General features: G+C 41.9%; 1 protein-coding gene across 1 annotated transcript in view; it reads left to right on the top strand.

Annotated features, from left to right (window-relative positions):
• nrxn1b (neurexin 1b) overlaps positions 1 to 24010 on the top strand; it is a 582675-nt gene that overhangs the window by 171845 nt on the left and 386820 nt on the right. The window contains exons 8-9 of the mRNA XM_051650892.1: positions 13302 to 13424; positions 15815 to 16196. Coding sequence (XP_051506852.1) covers positions 13302 to 13424; positions 15815 to 16196 — 505 coding nt within the window. The remainder of the gene's footprint in view (positions 1 to 13301; positions 13425 to 15814; positions 16197 to 24010) is intronic.

Raw genomic sequence — 24010 nt, 5'->3', positions numbered from 1 at the left:
CCGCTCTTGCTGAACTCTTGGGTACTGCAGCCACTTGGGCAAGCAGCTTAATTAAATGCAAAGGTAACAAAAGATTCTCCTCCTGGCCCTCGACCAGGGGATGGAGTGGTGTGCTTACCAGCTCCAGAGCAGCGGGTTTCATCGTCCCTGGGTCGCCCGTTTCAGGGGCACTTCAAAGCCTTTCACGGGTTCTTGGCGGCCGCAAGACGGGTGGCATCTGCTTCCTGTGGTGGGCTCCACACCTGGACCGGGCCGCAGGGGCAGGCTGCGGTGGAGCTGGTGCAGTCACCACAGGGGGACTCCCTTGGCGACGAGCAGACGAGGTGCGGGATCTTGAGCCACGCCGGGGCAGGATGTGCCGGATAACCTTCATCTTCTGCTTCACCGCTGAGAACTGCTGGGCAAAGTCCACGGTGTCGCCGGACTGGCCAACTTGGGAAATGGGGGAAGCAAGGAACTGTGCCATGTCGGCCTTTCCTATCTCGACCAGGTTGAGCCAAAGGTGGCGCTCCTGGACCACCAAGGTGGACATCGTCCACCCGAGAGACCGCGTCGTGACCTTCGTCACCCGGAGAGCGAGGTCGGTCGCCAAGCGCAGCTTCTGCATCAATCCCGGGGCGGAACTACCCTCATGCAGCTCCTTTAGCACCTTGGCTTGGTGGACTTGCAGGAGAGCCATGGTGTGTAGGGCAGAGGCGGTTTCAGAGATGACGTAAACGTACAGGCCTTGGATGGGAGCTTTGGTTGCCCACACCAGGTGGCGGCGCTCTGCGGGCATCGGTGCCTTATCCACCGGGGGGATTGCCGAATAGCCCTTGGCTGCCCCACCATCGAGGGTAGTGAGGGTGGGGAAGCTGAAAGATTGGGACCGGGCAGTAAAAAGTGCCTCCCACAACCTTGTCAGCTCTTCATGCACTTCCGGGACGAAAGGAACAGGGGCGGGTCATGGATGTGAGCAGCGCCATGAGCCCAGGAACCAATCATTGAGCCTTGAGGGTTCAGGGGAGAGCGGTGGGTTCCACCCTAGCCAGACGCTCGCGGCTGCCCAGGAAAGCATGTCGTCATCTCTGCATCAGCCTGTGACTGGGCGACTGCACCCGAAGGGAGGAGCCCAGCTGAGGCTTCCGCGTCCGACTGGACGAGCCCGCTCTCCGATGCTGCGCTCGAGATCTCATCACCTTCTCGGGCTCCGAATATGAGGTCGATATCGCCGTGAGACAAGCCGGCGGACTCATCCGGAAGCCCGATCGGGGCAGACGAGCTTGCTGGGGAATGGGAGGTCCATGGGGGGATACCCAGCAGGGGTGGTCCCATTTGGGTCCCCAAATCGCCCCCAGTGCTAGCCGCGATGGCCTCATACCCGTGGGTAGAAGGACCGAGGCGGGGAGCCTCTGGGGTGGCTTGCTTGCTTACAAAGGAAAGCCGCGACCGCATCGTTGCCATGGACGTGTTCTCGCAATGTGTTCACGACCCATCAACGAACACTGTCTCCGCGTGAGCAGTGCCCAGACACGAAAGACAGTGATCGTGACCGTCAGAAGGCGAGAGATAACGAGCGCAACCAGGAATAACACACAAACGGAAAGACATCTTTAAAAAGACGCATCTTTAAAAAGATGTTCCGTGTGCCGCTCTTTTAGAGATATATACTCTTTTAGAGAAATATACTCTTTTATATCTGCCGAAGTGCCCAGGGGCATTCTCTGCAGTGCACCAGTGCAGAGGAGGGAGAAGCCGTTGAAATGCACTGTCAGATCCAGCAGAGGTGAATGAACAGTCGTGGAAATTCAGCTCAGTGAGCATAACCGTTTGGCTCCGAAGAGAATATCTGAAAGAGTGGTTGCATACCAGCTCCTTTTATACCCGTATGTCCGGGGGAGTGGTATGCAAATACCACTCGCCAATTTTCATTGGCCTTTTGTCAAAGACCAGAGGTGTCTCGGGCTCCCAGGAGTGACCCCTAGTGTCACTACATCGACACAACGTCAAGTGAGTGACAGATAGGGAACTCAGCTTCCATCTTCTGAAGTCTATTTTGTAATTAGAACATTACAGTGCATTTTTAAAACATGCAACATGTGAGCGACAGTACTTATGTTTCATGTTCTTTGCTTATGATCCAATCCAATGATTGAAGTAAAAACAGCATGCATTTCATTGTGAGGGTCCACTGATGAAAATGCAACAACCACATCAGATTGGTTAAGTAAATTTATTACCTTCTAATTGAAGTTCTGTTCATATTTTTGAATCTGTGATTATTTACTTGTGAGCTTTATTCACTAGAAATGTCCGCTAACATTATGCCAATTGTTTTTAACAGAAGTGTAATATAAAGGATAAGCATTTATGTATTTTTTATATATGTTTGATGCTATTTGTTAAAATAAATTTATACATAATATAATTGTGAATCTATCTATCTATCTATCTATCTACACCTAGTGTAACGGTTCTTGGTAAAAAACCAAAATGCACCCACCACTACCCACGGTTCGGTAAGCATTTGCTCCGTGGTTCATCTCTAGTTTAATAACGCATCTGGATCATAAACTTTGGCAAAGAAAATAAAGCACCAAATAGACATGTGCAGTTGTAACCTCCGCTAATGCACCTGTATTGCTCTGTAGATGGACACACTTCGCCTGTTTCACGTGGGTCAACATTTTACAGGGAGAAGTTGTCCTATTAACTGTAAGTATGTTAAATCAGTTGATGGCATCACAGTTCTGCACGCATTAGTGTGAAGTTGAAAATGGCAACCTGAGAAAACAAGCCGCAAGATAGAAGCTCCTGCGTGATTCAAGTCTCCTGTCTGGGAACTTTTTCTTTTTGCAGTCAATCAAAACAGCGATGGTCATAAAACATTTAAAAAACAGGCACCGTTTGCAGACATTGCTTGACGCGAGTGCCGTATATTGGTAATACGTCGATATTTGATTATTTATTTACACTGACATCACCTGAGAATATATAAAGCGCGGTGCGCACAGAGCCGCACGTGAGCCCGAAACTGCACACAGACACAATCCCTTCTGTCTTTAAACAGGCACTCACTGTTAGTTCAGAGAGACATGAAACAAGAACTAAAGCACTCAGGGTGTTCATTGCCAAAATTATGTTGCCCTTGTTGTTTTTTTGCTAGTTAAGGACACTAATGAAAATTAACCTTGGTTTTATTCAGTAATACTGTAGTAGCCATATAGTAACCATGGTTTTACTATAGTAATATTGTAGTAGCCATGACTGAAGTAACAATGACTGCTGTCACCATTGTTTTGTTGGCAGAAATCATAGTTTTGATACAATTAACCATTGTTTTACAATAGTAAAACTGTAGTTTCCATATAGTAACCTTGATCTTACTATAGTATTGTAATCATGACAGTAACCATGCTAATTTTGTGGTTACTATGATTTTACTACAATACCATGGTTAAACTATGGTTACTGTTGTAAAACCATAGTGATTTGTAATGAGGGCAAATCTCTTGAAGTGTCTGTTACCAAATAGAATATATTTATTTTGGATTTGGCAGTAATATATCTTTTTCTGAACATAACAAATACCGAACCATACCGAAACAGTGACCCTAAAACCGTGATACAAACTGAACTGTGAGAAATTTGAACCATTACACCTCTACTAGCTATCTATATCGTGGCAAGCAGGGCATGGCCGAGCTGTGTCAGGGCAGAGCGAGACAGGTGAGATAAGTGGTAAATGAGTTCCACCTGTTTGCACACTGGTCTCGTGTTCCAGGGAGGAGCAGCGGGAGTATTTAAGGAGAGAAGACAGCAGCAGATGGGGAGAGAGAGAGACGCATGGAGCTTTGTATGACTGCCACAGTGACTGCTGAAAAGCAAGGCTGTTGAGTGTTGTTGAATGTGTTTGTTTATTATGCAGAAAAGCACATTTAGGTTTTGATGTACACTGAAAAGTGTGGCATTATAGTCTTATATGGATTGTTCACCTGGCTCCTGCTTCCTCCATAGGAAAGGCATATATATATATATATATATATTTACACACACACACACACACTCCGTATATATATTCATTTTTAATTGTTAATTTTCTATTTTATTGCTAACTAATTTAACATTTTTGCTATAATTTAATATACATTTTTAGCCTATTGAAAAAAATATGTAGATCTGAAGATTATATTGTAATTAAGTCATTTACCATTTTTATATATCCCTAAAATTGCTGTAAATTAACAAATGTAATTCAATGCATTAGGTGTTAAGTTGGTCTAGGTAGAGTTTAATGAGCACAGAAGTTATTTAGCCTTGTAATTTTGTTGCAATTGTGGCAATAGGTCTCAGTTTCTTTTATTGTTGCATTTTTTTTCTCTATTCTCTTTCAAAATAAATTAAGTACATTAACTTTTAGTCTGCATTCGTTATTCATATTTATACCACGGGTCTGTTGAATGCTTGATTCTGATTGGTTCACGGACGTTCTAAGGTGTGCAATTATTTTTCAGGGAAACGCACGGCTATGAAGTAGTTCCAGGTCTTGACCGCATAACGGTTCCATATCACTTTGCCAAATTATTTCAGTTATTTCAAAGAGCCCTACAGGCTACCACAACAAAATGACCATATAAACAAAGTCATTGGTTAAAGTAAATCGGTTAAGAACGTCAAACAATGTCTAAAATATCCTACATATATTTCAATTTCGGTTAAAAAGAGCCCTCGTGCTCCCTCGTCTCCCCCGCACTTACACACGCTCACACACACACACTGAGACTCCAGTCAACTGACAAACAGAGCTGCACCTCCGTGACTTGATCAATACAACAATTTCTATTATCTGAAATAACTTTTAATGTTTCAATATATTTCGCCCTAATCAGCCTCACATAGCTGTAGTGGAAAGCACTGCGCTACCCCCTGCCCCCCGTTTCGCTCACACACACACACACACACACACGAGAGAAAAGCATGACGTTTTTGAATTAGCAACGAAGGCTTGAGCTGTATTAAAGCTAGATACACTTAGTCTGCAGTTTCTGTATTATCTGAGATATCTGTGGGAAAAACCCTCAAGCTCCCTCTCTCTCACACACACACACACTCCCACACTCGTGGACACACATTATATGCTTAACGCACACACTTAAGGCCCAAACATACTCGTGAGAGGAAAACGGAGTTGTCATGTCAGCGCACTCCTGCATCTCAGTGGGGATGAAAAAGAGTTGTTAACGTTTATAACGGGAATATGGCGATTTTGAAGCGATGTTACTTCTGACAAGAGTCGCAACAAAGAAAGTAATCTCAGAAGTGATCTCTCTCATTTTTCTCTCTTTCGATCCCTCAAATACAAGCACTCACACATGCACAAACGCACTAACTTGTTACTCCAGTAAGTCCAGTAAAGCAGCGCAATACTCCGTTGCTAGTTCTAATGTGAAGTTTTCGAATTAGCAACAAAGGCTGCGACTGTATTAAAGCAAGATGCTGAATGTGTGGCGGAAGAAAGTAGTTCCACTCACGAGTGTTTTAGGGACGAAAACCAGAAAATGTCTTGAGATAAAACCCTGAACGATGTCTTAAGGTGTGGTAACCATGGTATAAGCGGAATAATTGACTCCGGCCCGTTGAATTGTTGAAAAATAATGCACACCCGAGGTGCAACGGTCACTCTGCTGCGCGTCGTAACCGCATTACCACCTTGGGTGTGCATTTATTCCTTACGCAACTGTTTAAATAGCCTTTTGTGGTGAGCAGGGCGGAGCCGAGCGGCATCTGGGCAGAGCGAGGTCGGGAAGATAATTGGCGAATTACTTCCACCTGCGCACCAGACCGGCCTCGCGTTCCAAGGAGGGGAGACGTGAGTATTTAAGGAGAAGAGACAGCGCCAGTAGTGATGCAAAGATCGGATCATTTTACTGACTTGGATCTTTGGCTGTGTCTCGTTTCGAAGGCTGGGTAGGATGCGTCCTTTGAAGGCTGCAGTGTACTGAGCGTCCTCCTTTAAACAAATCTCGTTTAAACGAGACGGCCCTTGTAGGACAAACAGAAATGGAACGTAACATGGTTGCTATGACGGCACACCACTCTTTAACAAGCGCGAGCATTTCGAGTGCGAAGGTAACAAAGTCCCTTTAGAATGGAATATATGAGGTAAATTTTAGGAGAGTTATAAAGATGTAAAGAGAAAATAAAATAGAATTTACAGGTGTACTTTTAGTCTAATACTTTATTTTAATTATATATTAATATAATAATACATATTTTATACTCTGCACCCATCTACTGAGGTACTTCAACTTGGGAATTAATATTACTTGTGTTTGAACATCATATTTACTGGTAAATTGCCATTATTTTTTTAAGACATTTCCGTTGAAGCAAAGAATTGTGGGTTGTATCTTCCTCAGAAATTATAATTGCAACAGTACAGTACCTTGTAAACCAGACCTGGGCAACTTACGGCCCGCGGGCCGGATCTGGCCTTCCACATGGTTTAATGTGGCCCACGGCTCATTCATCTTAAAAGCGTTTTTTTGTTTTTTTTATTGGATATTTCAGTTATCATGCATTGGGACCTAATGCGCCTCCACAAGCTTTTAACATGCTCAGGGTTGCCAGATAAGAGACGCAACACCCCCAATTAGAGAATTATACTTGTGCAAATTGGAAATATTCCACCTAATGTTATACTTATTTTGTGCAATTTGGCAACCAGGCACATGAGCGCACTCTTTCTAGCTCTGCTTTCCCCTTTGTGATCTCTAGTGCAATATTCTGCTCAAGGAAAAGTGTTATACGGCCACTCTGTGTCCATTCTTGAGGCTGCTTGTGATGTTTGGTGCTACTAAGATTGAAGGTAAACCTTCTCAGTGATGAAATTAAATATAAAAGTAGATATTGGCATCACTAACACACGGAGGGGTCATTGACATGACTGCTGTAAATTTGTTTTTATATTGGATATTCGTTAGACATTCGATCCTTCCTTTAACATTAATTGGTATGTAATTGCAAAATAGTGGCAGTTCATGCTGTGTCTCGTTCAGATAACACTGTAAATCATAATAGCAAAAGTAATGATGTTATTTGATAAATGTAATTGTTTTAAGCATCAAAAGTGAAAAACACACAACAGCGATCTCAACCAGGGCAATCCAAGTTAGGGAGTGTCTCAAAAGTGCAAAACGCACAAATATCAGTTAAGAGATACATTATTCCATGACTACATTAAAAAGTGGTACTTTTTACATGTGCAATGTTTATTTTGGTAAACAAATTAAGTTAAATTTATATATTTTGTTTTTATTTTCTTATGATTTATGTCCCTGTTATAACTATTTAATGTAAACTGAATGCTTTAATAAAATAAATCTAGTTCACTTTCTGGCTTTTTTTAAATCATGTGAAACCCTTAATATTGTTCTAGTTCCATGTTACACAAAAGTTACTTACATGCAAGTTATGTAGCTGAATATCCAAGCAGATGTTTTCCATTCAATGAAAGCAGATGCTGGTGGATGTCATGCTCCAAATAGGAAGCAAAAGAGTAATACTCAGTTGTGCTTATAACTTGAGCTAAAGTCAAAATTTAGATTGTAATTAATTGAAAACCCAGTGAAAACAAGTTTCCCTACATCTGTATCATTCACATGAGTATCAATTGTTCTTTTTGATTACGGTCTCTCAACATTGCGTCACTGATGCTATGGGAAATTCCTTTCTCAACAACCCAGTTGAAGCCCTTTGTACAATAACACCAATTCTAAAATTGGCAATGGTGTTTGAGCCCCGCCCCTTTAAGCATGCAGTTGGCCTATATAAGCGGGTGCAAAATCACCATTTCCTCAGAAGTCTTCTCTTTCAAGACAGCATGTTCATCTCTCATCTCGACAAGCCCTCTCATCTCTGCTTCGCCATCAAGAAACACTCCACCAGCGGATGGGTTCTTCACCCTCAGATGCAAGCAAGAAAACTCGTCGTCTTGACAGCACAGTGCCTGCAGTGAGACGACTGACCTGCTCCCTTGCAGTGTTCTGGCGGAGACATTTGTATCCTTTATTATTGCTGTGATATATTGTGTACAGTATAAATACATTTGTAAATCTAAAAGAGTTGCTTGTGTGTAGTGTGTCTTTGTAAAGATGTCATTCCACAAGTGTTTTCTATGTGAAAGACACATCCCATCATCAGACGGGCATGAGATATGCATCTGCTGCCTGGGCCGCACCTACACTGAAGCGGCTCTCATAGAGATAGACTGCCCTCACTGTGATGGCATTAGTCTCAGGATGCTCTGCTCTAGAACCCTTGTTCTGAGGGACAATTCCGCCTCCCATGCCCCCCCCCACCTGCCTCCTCTGTGACTCCCGAGGGACCACACAAGCGAAGAGGCCGTGAGGTTGAGCTGGAAGACTTCGAGGAGGATCTGCACTGGCGCAAACCCCACGAAATCCTTTGTCTCCTGACACAGAATCCTCGCCCCTGCAGTACGCCCATGAGGATCTCTGGCCCTCCATCGGAGCGCATGGTCTCATTACGTTTGGCAGATCTGATGATGGGGACGATGCCATATCCATCGCAGCATCTATGGGTGTGTGGTCAGGCCCGACGGAAGACATGGTCGCTTCTCCCTCTGGTGAGGGTGAATAGCGTACACACACTACTGTTACTGAGCTGCTTTATGTGCTCTCACGGGAGGTCAAGGAAGCCTACAGTGGTCCCCTCCAGTCAAGCCGGAAAGATCTCATCTGGATGAATGGTTACTACCGTCCGGCCGCCGTCAAAAGACTGCGTCCTAAAGAGTTATGCCATTCTTCCCGCAGGTCCACACAGAGCTCACAAAGATGTGGTGCACGCCCTACTCTGTGCTCACTCAGGTTGGAGGGGCTGCTTATTTCATGTTGTTCGATTGGACAATATAACAGTAGTAGCTTACATAAATCTTCAGGGTGGAATCTGATCACTGCCAATATTTAGCCTGACACAGGACCTCCTCCTTTGGAGCGAGCAGCTCCTCCTTTCCTTGGTGCGACAAATGTCCCAGGCTGCCTGAACTGCAGTGTGGATCTGATGTCCCACCAGGGAGCAATGCCTGGGGAATGGAGGCTTCATTCTCAGATGGTCCAGAGGATTTGGGACATATTCTGCAGAGTGGAAGTGGACCTGTTTGCCTCCGTGAAGACAACCCACTGTGCCCTCTGGTACTCCATTTCCCAAGCCCTGCCAGGGGTGGATGCCATGGCTCACAGATGGCCCGCAAGTATGCATTTCCTTTGGTAAACCTCCTCCATTCTGTCATCTGCAAAATTCTAGAGGACAGGAAATGGTTCTACTGGTTGCACCGAAATGGCCCAATCAGTCATGGTTTCCGGAGATGGTGGAGCTACTGGTCGGCCCCCCTTGGGAAATACTACTGAGGAGGGATCTCCTCTCTCAAGCACAGGGCATGATCTGACTTCCCCAGCTGGAGCTCTGGAACCTGCACTTTTGGCCCCTGAATGGAACCCGCCAAACGTGCCAGGATTAGCTCGATCGGTTATGAACACCATCCTGCAGGCTATAGCACCATCAGATGAGCAGATGAGCATAGGCTCATTTATAGGAGCGGGCTATCCGCTATAATTTTTATACAGCCGCTGTCAAAATTGAGAGCACCTCTTATTAATCTCTTCCTTCCTAACCCTGGTTGTGAAGTACTTATACTGTGTGTATTTATAAGATTCATATCAATTCCCAGTCTAGATTAATCATCCATCCTGGGTTTTCACTATGTAGGGAGATTGATCATTACTATATACACTTTGAGGCATATTTTCACCATCCTATGCAGCCTGTGACATCCTATACATATCATTCCTCAAGTGTCTATGCCTCGGGTGAGGCCCCTCTGTGGGGTGTGATGTCACGTCACAAGTGTGGCGTGATTGGACGCTTTTCCCTCAGCATCAGTGACACAATGTTGAGAGGCCGTAATCGAAATGGGACATCTTGACTCTGCATGTAACCTCAGTTCACTGAGATGATGGGAACAAGACATTGCATAAGCTGGCTGCTCTACTGACCCAGAGCTTCGAGATGCAAGTGTTGCACTCCTTGTCCCTCAGTCGAAAAATTCTGAGGAAATGGTGGTTTTGCACCCACTTATAAAGGCCAACTGTGTGCCTAAAGTATGGGGCGGAAACACCATTGCCAATTTTAGAATTGCCGTTATTGTACAAAGGGCTTCAACTAGGTCATTGAGAAAGGAATTTCCCATAGTTTCAGCAATGTAATGTCTCGATCCCTTCATCTCAGGGAACCTAGGTTACATGCGTAACTAAGACAATTTCCTTTCCCTCTTTCCTATGCCATTTGAGTGCACTGCAATTATAGCTGTAACAATTCAACTTTTAGGACTTTATATTAGTGTGTAAGTACATAGGTAAGTATGTAATGAGTTATTCAAAGTAAAACATGTTGTTACTGTAATAGGCTGTTTTTCTACAGCTCCTAACACATTGTGAGTGTTGTCAGTGCTACTACTTAAATTAATATATGGTTCCATTAAGCATGACGTAGCCAAGTAAATGTACAAAATGTTATGCACCAAGTCCAAATGTTCAGGAGGATATTTCAAAAACCAAAGATGGGAAGGATTTTTTTTCTTCTTCTTCTTCTTATTGTTATTACTATGGGTAGGATGTGTTTCTGAAAGCATTAAATGTGGTGTGACATCACTGATGCGTAATAGGTGTTTGTGAATATGTAACAGGTGGTGTGACATCATCAGCTTACATGACCAAGCAGTTATATGGATTTAAAAATGTCAAAAATTCATAGAAAACACACAAAATCATATTTCCAAAATTAAAGTTGTTTATGATGAGTTAAAGGTGTTTTTAAATATATAACAGGTGGTATAACATCACCAGGTCACACGACCATGAAGTTATATAGATTTGAAAATTGCAAAAATTCATAAATACACAAAATCATATTTCCAAAATCCAAGTCATGTAAGATGTGTGTCAGGTGTGTGTGAATGCATTACAGGTGGTCTGACGTCACTAGGTCACATGACCAGGAAGTTATATACAGTAGATTTGAAAATTTCAAATATTCAAAAAAAAATACACCAAATCATATTTACAAAATCCAAGTCATGTAAGATGTGTGTCAGGTGTGAATGCATTAAATGTGGTGTGACATCATTAGGTCACATGACCAGGAAGTTATATAGATTTGAAAATTGCAAAAATTCATAAATACACAAAAAATCATATTTCCAAAATCCAAGTCATGTAAGATGTGTGTCAGGTGTTTGTGAATGCATTACAGGTGGTCTGACATCACTAGATCACATGACCAAGAAGTTATATATATTTTAACATTTCAAAAATTCATACCAAAATTCACAAAATCATATTTCCAAAATCCTATTTGTGTAAGATGTGTTATAGGTGTTTGTAAATGTATAACAGGTGGTGTGACATCATCAGGTCATAAACAGGTTTTATTTTTGAAAATACAATTTACGATTACAAGTTATGATTTTAAAATAAAAGACATGTAAGTTGGAATGGTTTTGTGTATACATGTGCTTTAGGAGGTCTGACATTCATCTATTTCTGTTAGCTATAAGTTAAATGCAATTTCAGTTACATTGCATTGTTATAACATCATTACATGTCCTAGGGAATAAGCCATTTATGGCTTTTAATGTTTGTTTTTGTACCATATATTTCTACTTAACTTGACTGACAATATTAAGTTACATCTGGATAAAGCTACACATGTTTTTATAGCCACAGAGAAATCTGTTTTTTACTAGTCTTTGTCCGTTGCACACTTCAGAGACACTCCCTAACTTTGCCTGCCAAATGTCTAATGAATGTCCAATATGAAAACAACTTTACTGCAGTATTGACATGCGAGCAAAAGCAAGCGAGAGACGAATATGTATATGTATTTTTCATTTGTGCAAGTCCCCTCGCACCTGTATGTTAATCTAACTCTTGCAGTAATCATTTATCATAGTCATGCAGCCTGTTTTATTAAGTTGTGTGTTGAATGTAAAGTCAAACAACTGACGAGACCCGCATCATGACCCTTTTAGCATGTAAACGGGTAATGTTTTGAGAATAAAATAAGTAAACTCGCCCGCTTTGTGACAAACATTAAAATTCTATAATTTTCGTTGTTTTTTTTTTTTTTTTTTTTTTTTTTTAATTAAAACAGACCATTGATGTAGAGAGTTTTCAATTGAATAATAAATTAACAGGGAAGTAGAGATGGTAAAATAAATAATTTATAATAAGCTCAGTCTTTGTATAGTTTTTTAATGCCTGATAGAAAAGTACCTTTGTAGAGCAATACAATACTTTAGGCAATTGCAGAGTAGTCCCATTAGTCACATATACACTTCAGAAAATTGAGTACACTACTATTTCTGGGCTTAAAAGATACAGTACAAAAACCAAATCAATGCGGAACATTTTATCTCAAAAGGAATACAATGTGGTGGCCACCATGCACTACTTAAAGCCCGACGTGGCCCCTTTACCAAAATAGTTGCCAACCCCAGTTGTAAATACAACTTGTGGACTGACAAAAACCTCTGCACCCTGCAACTGCATAACAGCCAGCCATTTGATTCAGACCTGGCCATTTTTATCAGCTTTTGCTTAGTTGTGTGTGCAGTAAACATACAAAATGAATAACCCAGCCAGAAACAAGCTTGTACTCAAGTGAATATATCATAAGCTAAATGAATAGCAGAGTTATACTGCTACCAGCTGTGAGAGAGCTGTTACTACACCACGCTAACTGTACAAGATCACAGGACTTAGGATTTAGTAGCTGATCATTTCTTTGAACTGTCTTCCTGTTCTATTCAAAAATTTTAAATCTAGTCTCATTTTAAGACTTTAGACTGTGACTGGTACCTCGACTGGAGAAAAGAAGAAAAGGGAATGTATAATAATGGCACATATTGTAAATTAATGCATGTACTCTATTTGACCCATAAGATCAGAGATCAAGAGAATGCATTCTGTCTAGATGTGCCTCTTAACATGTTTAATTATTTCTTCAGTATTTTAATAGATGAAAATGGTCTGAATCTGAAACTGCTATTCATTCAATACTGTTTTTAAATGTTAAGAGTTTTGGGTTTGTCTAATTAAACTCTGACTAATTTAGTTTTATACTACAGTTGATCATTACTAAACCCCATTGTTATCATTTTATTTGTGTCATTTACAGCCTCTGTTCTGTATGTCTCTCTAATCTCATCTGGACGTGTTTTAACTGTGATCTTGACTGTCCCGCAGGCAAGGGCCCCGAGACCATGTTTGCTGGTCAAAACTTAAATGATAAAGAATGGCACACAGTGCGAGTAATCAGGAGAGGAAAGAGTCTGAAGCTGTCTGTGGATGATTTGCCCACTGTGGAAGGTATCCTGTCCTGTCTCCTCTCGCATCTGTTTTTACGTTTTATATATAGTCTTCAAACGGTTTCTGGTGCCTCCCCAGCACTGCACATTTTGGATATGTCCCTTATTTAACATACCTGAATTAGCTCATCAGCTAATTAGTGGAGTAATCCATGACCTGAAGCTTGTGTATGCTAGATAAGGGAGACATAAAAAATGTGCAGTGCTGGAGAGGCACCAGGAATGGTTTGGAAACCCTCAGGTAAGTCCATTATTGGATTTAAGGGAGGGCAGTTTCGTTGGGTTATGTATTTAAAGGAATAGTTCACCCAAAAATGAAAATTCTCTCATCATTTACTCAAGTCAAGTCAAGTCATTTTTATTTGTATAGCACATTTCACAACACATATCGTTTCAAAACAGCTTTACAGAAAATCATGCATTATCAGAAAATGAAACTGTAATATCTATAAAGTCATCATTGTGTAGTTTGATTAGATATGATTTTGAATTGTGTATACAAATTAAATAATTAAATAATTGTCTTTAGAACCCCTGTGAGCATGCTGAAGATGACTGTGGCGAGGAACACAAAACTCCATAAGATGTTGGTTAATGGAGAAAAATAACCTTGGGAGAAACCAGGCTCACTGTGGGGGCCAGTTCCCCTCTGGCTAAACAGCATGAGTCATGGTTTAAAATTAGTAAACTAAGTAAGTGTTAAGGGCCAGTGTTTAAACAAAGATTTTGTATGAACTGTAAGATTAATGACTAATGTCTTTGAAGTCCATCCTGGATTAACTGCAGAAGTTCGCATAGATGCATTTCCTTTGTTAGTTGGCCGATGAAGGCTTTTGTTGGCAATTAATTGATAGTCTATGTGTTCCATTTTAAGAGTGTAGTCCATCATTAGACCAAGGTGATGCACCCTCACCCTCATGCCATCCCACATGTGTATGACTTTCTTTCATCTGCTGAACACAAATTAAGATTTTTAGAAGAATTCCTCAGCTCTGTAGGCCCATACAATGCAAGTGAATGGGTTCCAAAATTTTGAAGCTCCAAAATCCACAAGGGCAACATAAAAGTACTCCACTCCACTCTGAAGCAATATGATAGGTGTGGGTGAGAAACAGATCAATATTTAAGTCCCTTTTCTAACTATAAATTCTCCTCCCTGTCAGTCAATCTCCACTTCAGTTTCACTTTCACTTTCCCATTCTTCTTCTGTTTTTGGTTATTCACAGTCTTAATGCACATCGCCCCCTACTGGGCAGAGAGGAGAATTTATGATAAAAATGGTTTAAACATTGATCTCTTTCTCACCCATACCTATCATGTTGTGTCTGAACACATGGATTTAAGCATTGGAGTCATATGGATTACTTTTATGCTCCCTGTTATGAGCAGGGCGGAGCCGAGTGGCATCTGGGCAGACCGACAGCTCAGACGGGAGAGAGATGTACGAAGCTTGTCCGTGTCTATGAATGTCTTTATGATTTGACGCAGTTGGCTGAAAAGCAGTGTACACTTAAGAAGGTAAGGAGGAAGCTGGGACCGGCTTGACAAACACATTTAATGACACTTTTCAGTGTATATAAAGAAACAAAAACACGCACTGCTTTTCAGCCAGCTGCATCAAATCATAAAGACATTCAAAGAGGCGGACAAGCTTCATACATCTCTCTCCCATCTGGCACTGTCTCTTCTCCTTAAATACTCCCGCCTCCCCTCGCTGGAACGCGAGGCCGGTGTGGCGCACAGGTGGAAGTCATTCGCCACTTATCTTCCCGGCCTCGCTCTACCCAGATGCCACTCGGCTCCGCCCTGCTCACCACACTCCCTTTATGTGAATTTTGGAGCTTCAAACTTGCATTGTGCGGACCTACAGAGCTGACATATTCTTCTAAAAATCTCCTTTTGTGTTCGGCAGAAGAAAGTCATACACATCTGGGATGCCAGTAGGGTGAGTAAATCATGAGAGAATTTTCATTTTTGGGTAAACCATCCCTTTAAGATAAACTGTGATTTCTGTACACTTCAAATTCCAATCATGATTTACAGGCCAAATAAGGGAATTCAAAGCAAATATGAAAATGCCACATTTTTGTGTCCCATTTTGACAAATGTTCTCAATATTTTGTTAAAAATTAAAACAAAATACATTTTGGACACCCTCTGATTGCCCAACGTTAGTGGAACATGACCATTGCTAATGTGATCTATGTAACTACACCTTTGGTTACTCTGCTAGGACACCTGTGAGAACTTGAGTGGATCTGACAACATATATCCACTAAAAATCACCTTGAAACCAATTGTTTAAATGTCATTGCACATGGCCATCATGACAAGATCCAAACACTAAATAAACCTTCACCTTTTGTGTCCTCTCTCTCTTCTGTGAAACAGGAGAGATTCCAGGTGACCACACTCAGCTGGAGTTTCATAACATTGAGACAGGCATTATCACAGAGAAACTTTACCTGCCCGTCGTGCCCTCTAACTTCATAGGACATTTGCAGAGCCTAATGTTCAACGGCATGCCATACATTGACCTCTGCAAGAATGGAGACGTTGACTACTGTGAGCTCAATGCCATGATCGGCTTCAAGAACATCATCGCTGACCCTGTGACCTTCAAGTCTCGCTCCAGTTATGTGTCTCTGAGCACACTGCAGGCATACTGTTCCATGCACCTGTACTTCCAGTTCAAGACCACCTCCTTAGATGGGCTCATCCTGTTCAACAGTGGAGATGGAAATGACTTCATAGCTGTAGAGCTGGTCAAGGGGTAAGTCATGAAAAAAAAAAAAAAAATATGAACAGATGTTGTTCTTGGTGTATATGGTTTAAATGTGCACACTATTTAGACTATTTTTGAAAATGAACAAATATGACAACATTTCCACGTGGAGTCATTTATGCAGCCTAACCAAAGCAATTTGCACAAGTTAGTGTGGAATTTGAGTACAAAACTGGCACAAACTAGTGCCAGGAATTAACTTGAATGTTTAATCTTAAATCTTGAATTGAAATTTTCTTGGATCATTCACTGACATTGAAGTTGATAAGGTCAATTTACACTGTGGGTCCTATTTTGGGCCCTATGTGATATGATCTCTTATCCAAGAGTTATTTTTAACCAAATGTGATTTTCGTGCTAGGGCTACTATGTTAAATATATATATATATATATATATATAAACACACACACACACACACACACACACACACACACACACACACACACACATACACATACACATACACACACACACACAAATATTTGTTTACGTTGATACTGTAGATTTGATTGTTCTTTTTTATTACTTATAATACGGGTTGTAATACTAATTACAATTATTATAAATACACTTTATAATAATTATAAGTAAATTAATTATTTAGTCAACTTAAGCAATACAGGTGCATCTCAATAAATTAGAATGTTGTGGAAAAGTTCATTTATTTCAGTAATTCAACTCAAATTGTGAAACTTGTGTATTAAATAAATTCAATGCACACAGACTGAAGTAGTTTAAGTCTTTGGTTCTTTTAATTGTGATGATTTTGGCTCACATTTAACAAAAACCCACCAATTCACTATCTCAAAAAATTAGAATACATCATAAGACCAATAAAAAAAACATTTTTAGTGAATTGTTGGCCTTCTGGAAAGTATGTTCATTTACTGTATATGTACTCAGTACTTGGTAGGGGCTCCTTTTGCATTAATTACTGCCTCAATTTGGCGTGGCATGGAGGTGATCAGTTTGTGGCACTGCTTAGGTGGTATGGAAGCCCAGGTTTCTTTGACAGTGGCCTTCAGCTCATCTGCATTTTTTGGTCTCTTGTTTCTCATTTTCCTCTTGACAATACCCCATAGATTCTCTATGGGGTTCAGGTCTGGTGAGTTTGCTGGCCAGTCAAGCACACCAACACCATGGTCATTTAACCAACTTTTGGTGCTTTTGGCAGTGTGGGCAGGTGCCAAATCCTGCTGGAAAATGAAATCAGCATCTTTAAAAAGCTGGTCAGCAGAAGGAAGCATGAAGTGCTCCAAAATTTCTTGGTAAATGGGTGCAGTGACTTTGGTTTTCAAAAAACACAATGGACCAACACCAGCAGATGACATTGCACCCCAAATCATCACAGACTGTGGAAACTTAACACTGGACTTTAAGCAGCTTGGGCTATGAGCTTCTCTACCCTTCCTCCAGACTCTAGGACCTTGGTTTCCAAATGAAATACAAAACTTGCTCTCATCTGAAAAGAGGACTTTGGACCACTGGGCAATAGTCCAGTTCTTCTTCTCCTTAGCCCAGGTAAGACAACTCTGACGTTGTCTGTGGTTCAGGAGTGGCTTAACAAGAGGAATACAACAACTGTAGTCAAATTCCTTGACACGTCTGTGTGTGGTGGCTCTTAATGCCTTGACCCCAGCCTCAGTCCATTCCTTGTGAAGTTCACCCAAATTCTTGAATCGATTTTGCTTGACAATCCTCATAAGGCTGCGGTTCTCTCGGTTGGTTGTGCATCTTTTTCTTCCACACTTTTTCCTTCCACTCAACTTTCTGTTAACATGCTTGGATACAGCACTCTGTGAACAGCCAGCTTCTTTGGCAATGAATGTTTGTGGCTTACCCTCCTTGTGAAGGGTGTCAATGATTGTCTTCTGGACATCTGTCAGATCAGCAGTCTTCCCCATGATTGTGTAGCCTAGTGAACCAAACTGAGAGACCATTTTGAAGGCTCAGGAAACCTTTGCAGGTGTTTTGAGTTGATTAGCTGATTGGCATGTCACCATATTCTAATTATTTGAGATAGTGAATTGGTGGGTTTTTGTTAAATGTGAGCCAAAATCATCACAATTAAAAGAACCAAAGACTTAAACTACTTCAGTCTGTGTGCACTGAATTTATTTAATACACAAGTTTCACAATTTGAGTTGAATTACTGAAATAAATGAACTTTTCCACGACATTCTAATTTATTGAGATGCACCTGTATGTTAAGAATTGTATAATATAATAATGTGGAATAATGTTCATGTTACTATAAGTTACATATAGCTATATCCGGGTTAATTATTAAGTATTAGCTCTAATAATATGAATGACCTATTATGTATGAATTAATTAATGTTACATTTATATAGTGTTTTTCTGACACTACACTCAAAGTGCTTCACATAGTGAACAGGGGACTCTTCTCAACCACCACCTGGATGATGCGACGGCAGCCATAGTGCGCCAGTACGCTCACCACACCAGCTAATGGTGAAGAGGAGAGAGTAGAGTGATACAGCCAGTTAATGGAGGGGGATTATTAGGAGGCCATGATTGATAAGGGCCAATGGGGAGAATTTATCCAGGACACCAGGGTTATACCCTTACTCTTTACAAGATGTGCCCTGTGATTTTTAATGACCACAGAGAATCAGGACCTCGGTTTAACGTCTCATCTGAAAGATGGTGCCTTTTTACACTATACTGGGGTGTTAGGACCCACACAGACCACAGGGTGAGCACCCCCTGCTGGCATCACTAACACTTCTTCCAGCAGCAACCTTTTCCCAGGAGGTCTGCCATCTATGCACTGAGCAGCCTCAACCCTGCTATATGGTTATTTGTGTACCATAATGTGCTGTTATCTGTGTTTATTAGTGATATTGCTGTCCAACTAATAAATATAAATTAAAATGATCTAATATATCTTGAAGAAAAAATAATAAATAAATAAATAACTAAACACTGCTAGAAGTTAAATGCAGAAAACAATAATGATATTTGGTATAATCCTGGAAAACTTCAGTTACTTGGCGAGCATCTGCAAAGAGCATCAACATCTAGTACAGGTCAACAAGTCAATATTGTCACAAAGTTTGATAGCATAAGTTGTGTTTATATTAAGGTTGTCAATCAATTAATTTTTTTAATCAAATTAATTACATGACATGCCGATTAATTAATGGTAGTAATCACAATTAATCGCATACGTTATTATTTGCTAAGAAAGGCCCCCAAATAAAGCTAATTCATATAAAAAGTGCGTAATAATTCAAATATTTAAAAATATAATATGTAGGGCCTAATAAATATGTAATACGGATTGAAATTCAGTTTTTAATAAATTGCATTATTGTGGAAGATGAATTGATTAGATAATAAAAAATGTGCTTTAAGAACTCAATATATTGTTTTTCTTCTCATTTCATTGAACAAGCCTACAGTTGACAGAAATCGGTTTTGCACTGAGTTAGTCAACGTACACACACAACGTTCTTACAGTATGCATTATTTGTCATGATATAAATAGGACCCAGATGCAGGAGTAAAAATATAACAATGTTTACTGATTGAAAAGTTCAGGTATATGATGAAAAAATATGAAGTAGCACAAACAACGGAACAGTCCAGAGACAAGGTGGAAGAAGATGAAGGTGGAGGACTCTGACGGCGGCAGCTGCAGCGGGGAGAGAGTAGAGGCAATGTATATTCCAGGGAGTGAGATGGCGATGACTGGAGAAGAGAACCAGAGGTGAGAAATCCTGGTGAATGGAGCTGATGGTAATGGCTGGAGCACAGGAAAATAGGCAAAAATATCCAGACTAAAAAATACAGAGAACAGCGTGAGAACACGAGTAACAAAGCACACAACAAGAGAACGATCCGATACTGAACTCACACAAAAGGGCTGCTTATAAGGGAGAGAGAAGATAGTGTGCAGGTGCCGAGCTCGGCACCTGCACACTATCTTCTCTCTCCCTTATAAGCAGCCCTAATCAAGCAGCGGCTGGTAATGAGCATTACTGGGCAATGCTGCCGTGTGATTAACTCCGCACCAGCAACAACACAAGGGAGACACACAGAAACAAACCAGCAGAATGAATACTCCCATGACAATACCTCCCCCTCTTGGCGCGCTCAGGATGGGTGACCTGCTGCTGATGGAAGCTGTCAATGAGAGAATGGTCAAGTATTTCCCTGGCCGGGACCCGACTCCTCTCCTCTGGACCATAACCTTCCTAATCCACCAGGTACTGGAAACCGTGCCCCCTCCATCTAGAATCCAGAATTTGACCGAATAAGCAGGTTCCCTGTCTACGAGGCGTGCGGTGGGGGAACAGGGGCAGGCGGATTAATGGGAGAATGAATGACCGGCTTAATTTTGGAAACGTGGAAAGTGGGGTGAATCCTTTTGTATGCTGGGGATGATTTGAAATGAAATGCTAATGATTTTGGTAACAGTAAAAGGGCCAATCAATTTGGGAGTGAGTTTATTAGAAACTGAATGCATAGGAATATCCTTAGAAGAAAGCCACACTTTTTGACCTACAATGTACACGGGAGGCTTAGACCGGTGGTGATCGGCTTGGACCTTAGTGCGTCGTCCCACCTGGATGAGAGTCCGTCTGGCTCTGATCCAAGTGCTATGACACCTCTGGATGAAAGCATGTGCAGAGGGGACCGTGACTTCAGGTTCCAGTGTTGAAAACAAAGGTGGTTGGTAGCCTAAACTAACCTGAAACGGAGAAAGGCCCATGGATGATCCTGGCAATGAGTTGTGTGCGTACTCCACCCATGTGAGCTGCTGGCTCCAAGACATAGGGTCGTGAGATGCCACACACTGTAAAGCTTTCTCTAGATCTTGGTTAGCCCACTCAGCCTGTCCGTTGCTCTGGGGATGAAAACCAGAAGTAAGACAAACTGTAGCCCCCAGTAGTTTACAAAACTCTTTCCAAAATTTGGAAAGACCAAAAAACCCTAGACTCCTCTAACCAATGGCACCATTCCTCCAAGGATAACTTGATAGCCAGAAGCTCACGGTTGCCAGTATCATAATTTCGTTCAGTGGGAGAAAGTCGATGGGAGTAAAAGAAGCATGGATGCATTTTGTCATCAGAGGGACTTCGTTGGGAGAGTACCGCACCTACCCCCACATCCGACGTGTCCACCTCTACCACAAACTGAAGAGAAGGATCGGGGTTGATTAGAATTGGGGCCGAAATAAAGTGGCCTTTGAGTTTGGTGAAGGCTAAATCAGCCTCCTGAGACTAGTCAGAGGTGTGGTTAGTTGGCTGTAATTGCGAATAAAATGCCGGTAGAAATTGGCGAAACCCAGGAATCTTTGCAGGGCCTTGCGAGAATCCGGGGTTGGCCAATCCACCGCAGCCTTAACCTTAGCTGGATCTACCTGAATTCCCTCCAGTGACACAATTAATCCCAGAAAATTTACCGATTGGGAGTGGAACTCGCACCTCTCAGCCTTGACATACAGCCCATTTTCTAGCAGCCGTTGGAGCACTCACCTGACATGCTGAACATGTTCCTGGAGAGAATGGGAAAAAATCTAAATGTCATCCAGGTAGACAAAAATAAACTGATCAACCATATCTCTCAGCATGTCATTAACGAGAGCCTGGAAGACTGCGGGGGCATTGGCTAGACCAAAAGGCATAACCAAGTATTCAAAATGCTCCCTAGGGATGTTAAAAGCAGTCTTCCACTCATCGCCCTCCCTTATGCGGACCAAATGATAGGTGTTGCGGAGATCCAATTCCGTGAAAAAGTTGGCTCCCTGCAGACGCTTGAATGCCGAAGACATCAATGGCAAAGGGTAAGTGTTCTTCACCGTGATGTCGTACAGCTTACAATAGTCAATACAGGGAGGAAGGGAACCATCCTTCTTATCCATGAAAAAGAACCCCTTGCCAACAGGGGAAGAAGAGGGCCTAATGATCTTAGCTGCCAGAGAATCGGAAATGTATTTCACCATGGCCTCCCTCTCAGGAGCTGAGAGTGAGTATAAACCACCCTTAGGGGGACACGTACCTGACTTAAGCTCAATAGCACAATCGTAGGGACAATGTGGAGGAAGAGAAGCAGCACGGGACTTACTGAACACCTCTCTCAGGTCATGGTACACCACAGGAAAATGGGAAACATCCACTGGCTCATCCTGCAACACAGAACAAGAAACAGGGGAAGCAGAAGACAAGCAGAATGACAGTAAGTGCTCCAAGCCAATATTTTATTTCTGGACCAGTCGATGTGGGGATTGTGTGAGGATAACCAGGAGTGACCTAAGACGACTGGAGCCAGGGGAGAGTCAATGACATAGAAAGAGGTGAGTTCATTGTGGTTACTGGAAATGATGAGTCTGATGGTGGTGGTGACCTAGGTAATTTCGGTGAGTTGAGTGTTACAGAGGGTATTAACTGGAATCTCATGCTCGAGTGTGGAGGTAGGAATCTTGAGGGATTTGACCAGGGATGCATCGATGAGATTAGATTCTGCTCCGAGTCTACCATGGCATCACAGGAATTGTGAAGGGTATCCCACTGCAGCCGTACCGGGAGGAGAGTAGATGAAGAGGGTTTACGTAGAGAAGATCCACCCACCAGTAACCTCTGGACTACTGGTGGGCTCTGTCTTTTAATGGGCAGAAACATAACATATGACCAGCAGATCCACAATACAAGCAGAGACAATGAGTGTGTCGTCGAGAGAGAAGGGAGAGAGAAGATAGTGTGCAGGTGCCGAGCTAATCAAGCAGCGGCTGGTAATGAGCACTGCTGGGCAACGCTGCCACGTGATTAACTCCGCACCAGCAACAACACGAGGGAGACACATAGAAACAAACCAGCAGAATGAATCCTTCCATGACATTATTGCGTTCCATCTGCGTTATTTTTCATTGTCGGTTGTGCATGTGTGTGCATGAACGGACACGATTGGAGCTCATTCATGTTTCTCATTCTGTGGTTTCGCTGCTTGTAAGGTTTGTTGAGGTGTGATTCCTAAAAACAGATACTTCAAGCTTGAATTGCTTTTATGGTAGGAAAATCTATGCTTTTATTACGTAATGTACATACACGTCAGGAGGCGTGATTTTTACATACATTTTTTAACGCGTTACTTTTTAAATAATTAAACACACTAAATGAACATGTTAAATCGACAGCCCTAGTTTACATGCATAAATATGTTTATATGTAGCTAAGTATATTAACAGCGCAAATTATGATTATTTTAGCAAATTCCACACACAAAGGATTTATCGACAGGGCATGCAAATCACCAACCCTCTTAAAGGATGCCAATGCTAATAAAAGGGCCATTTTAAGAGTCAGAAATGGATCAGATACTAATGTTAAAGTCTCGAATGGAGCAGCCGAGAGTGACTCTAACACCACAGATAAATCCCATAAAGGGACATGGACAGGACGAAAAGGTCTAAGCCTGTGTGCTCCTCACATAAAATGAGAGACAGGAGAATGTCTTCCAACAGAAACTCCATTTACCAGCACATGTTCAGCCGCTATAGCACATTGTCCCGTGCCCACAGAAGAGTGCGATGTGCCAGCCTGAGCATGGCACGAGAGCGCACCCCTCCTGATGGTTGATGTATGCCACCATCGACCTGTTGTCCGACCGGATGAGGACATGACTGCCCTTAATTTCAGGAAAGAAAAACCTCAAAGCCAACAACACTGCTAGCATCTCCAGACAGTTTATTTGCCAATTCAGCCACTGACCCATCCATACTCCTTAAGCAGGAAGGTTCTCGTACACAGCGCTCCAACCCATAGAGGAGGCGTCT

The sequence above is a fragment of the Myxocyprinus asiaticus genome, chromosome 23 (genome assembly GCF_019703515.2).
Source record: "Myxocyprinus asiaticus isolate MX2 ecotype Aquarium Trade chromosome 23, UBuf_Myxa_2, whole genome shotgun sequence".
NCBI lineage: Eukaryota > Metazoa > Chordata > Actinopteri > Cypriniformes > Catostomidae > Myxocyprinus > Myxocyprinus asiaticus.
This window is presented reverse-complemented; position numbering and strand designations above follow the sequence as displayed.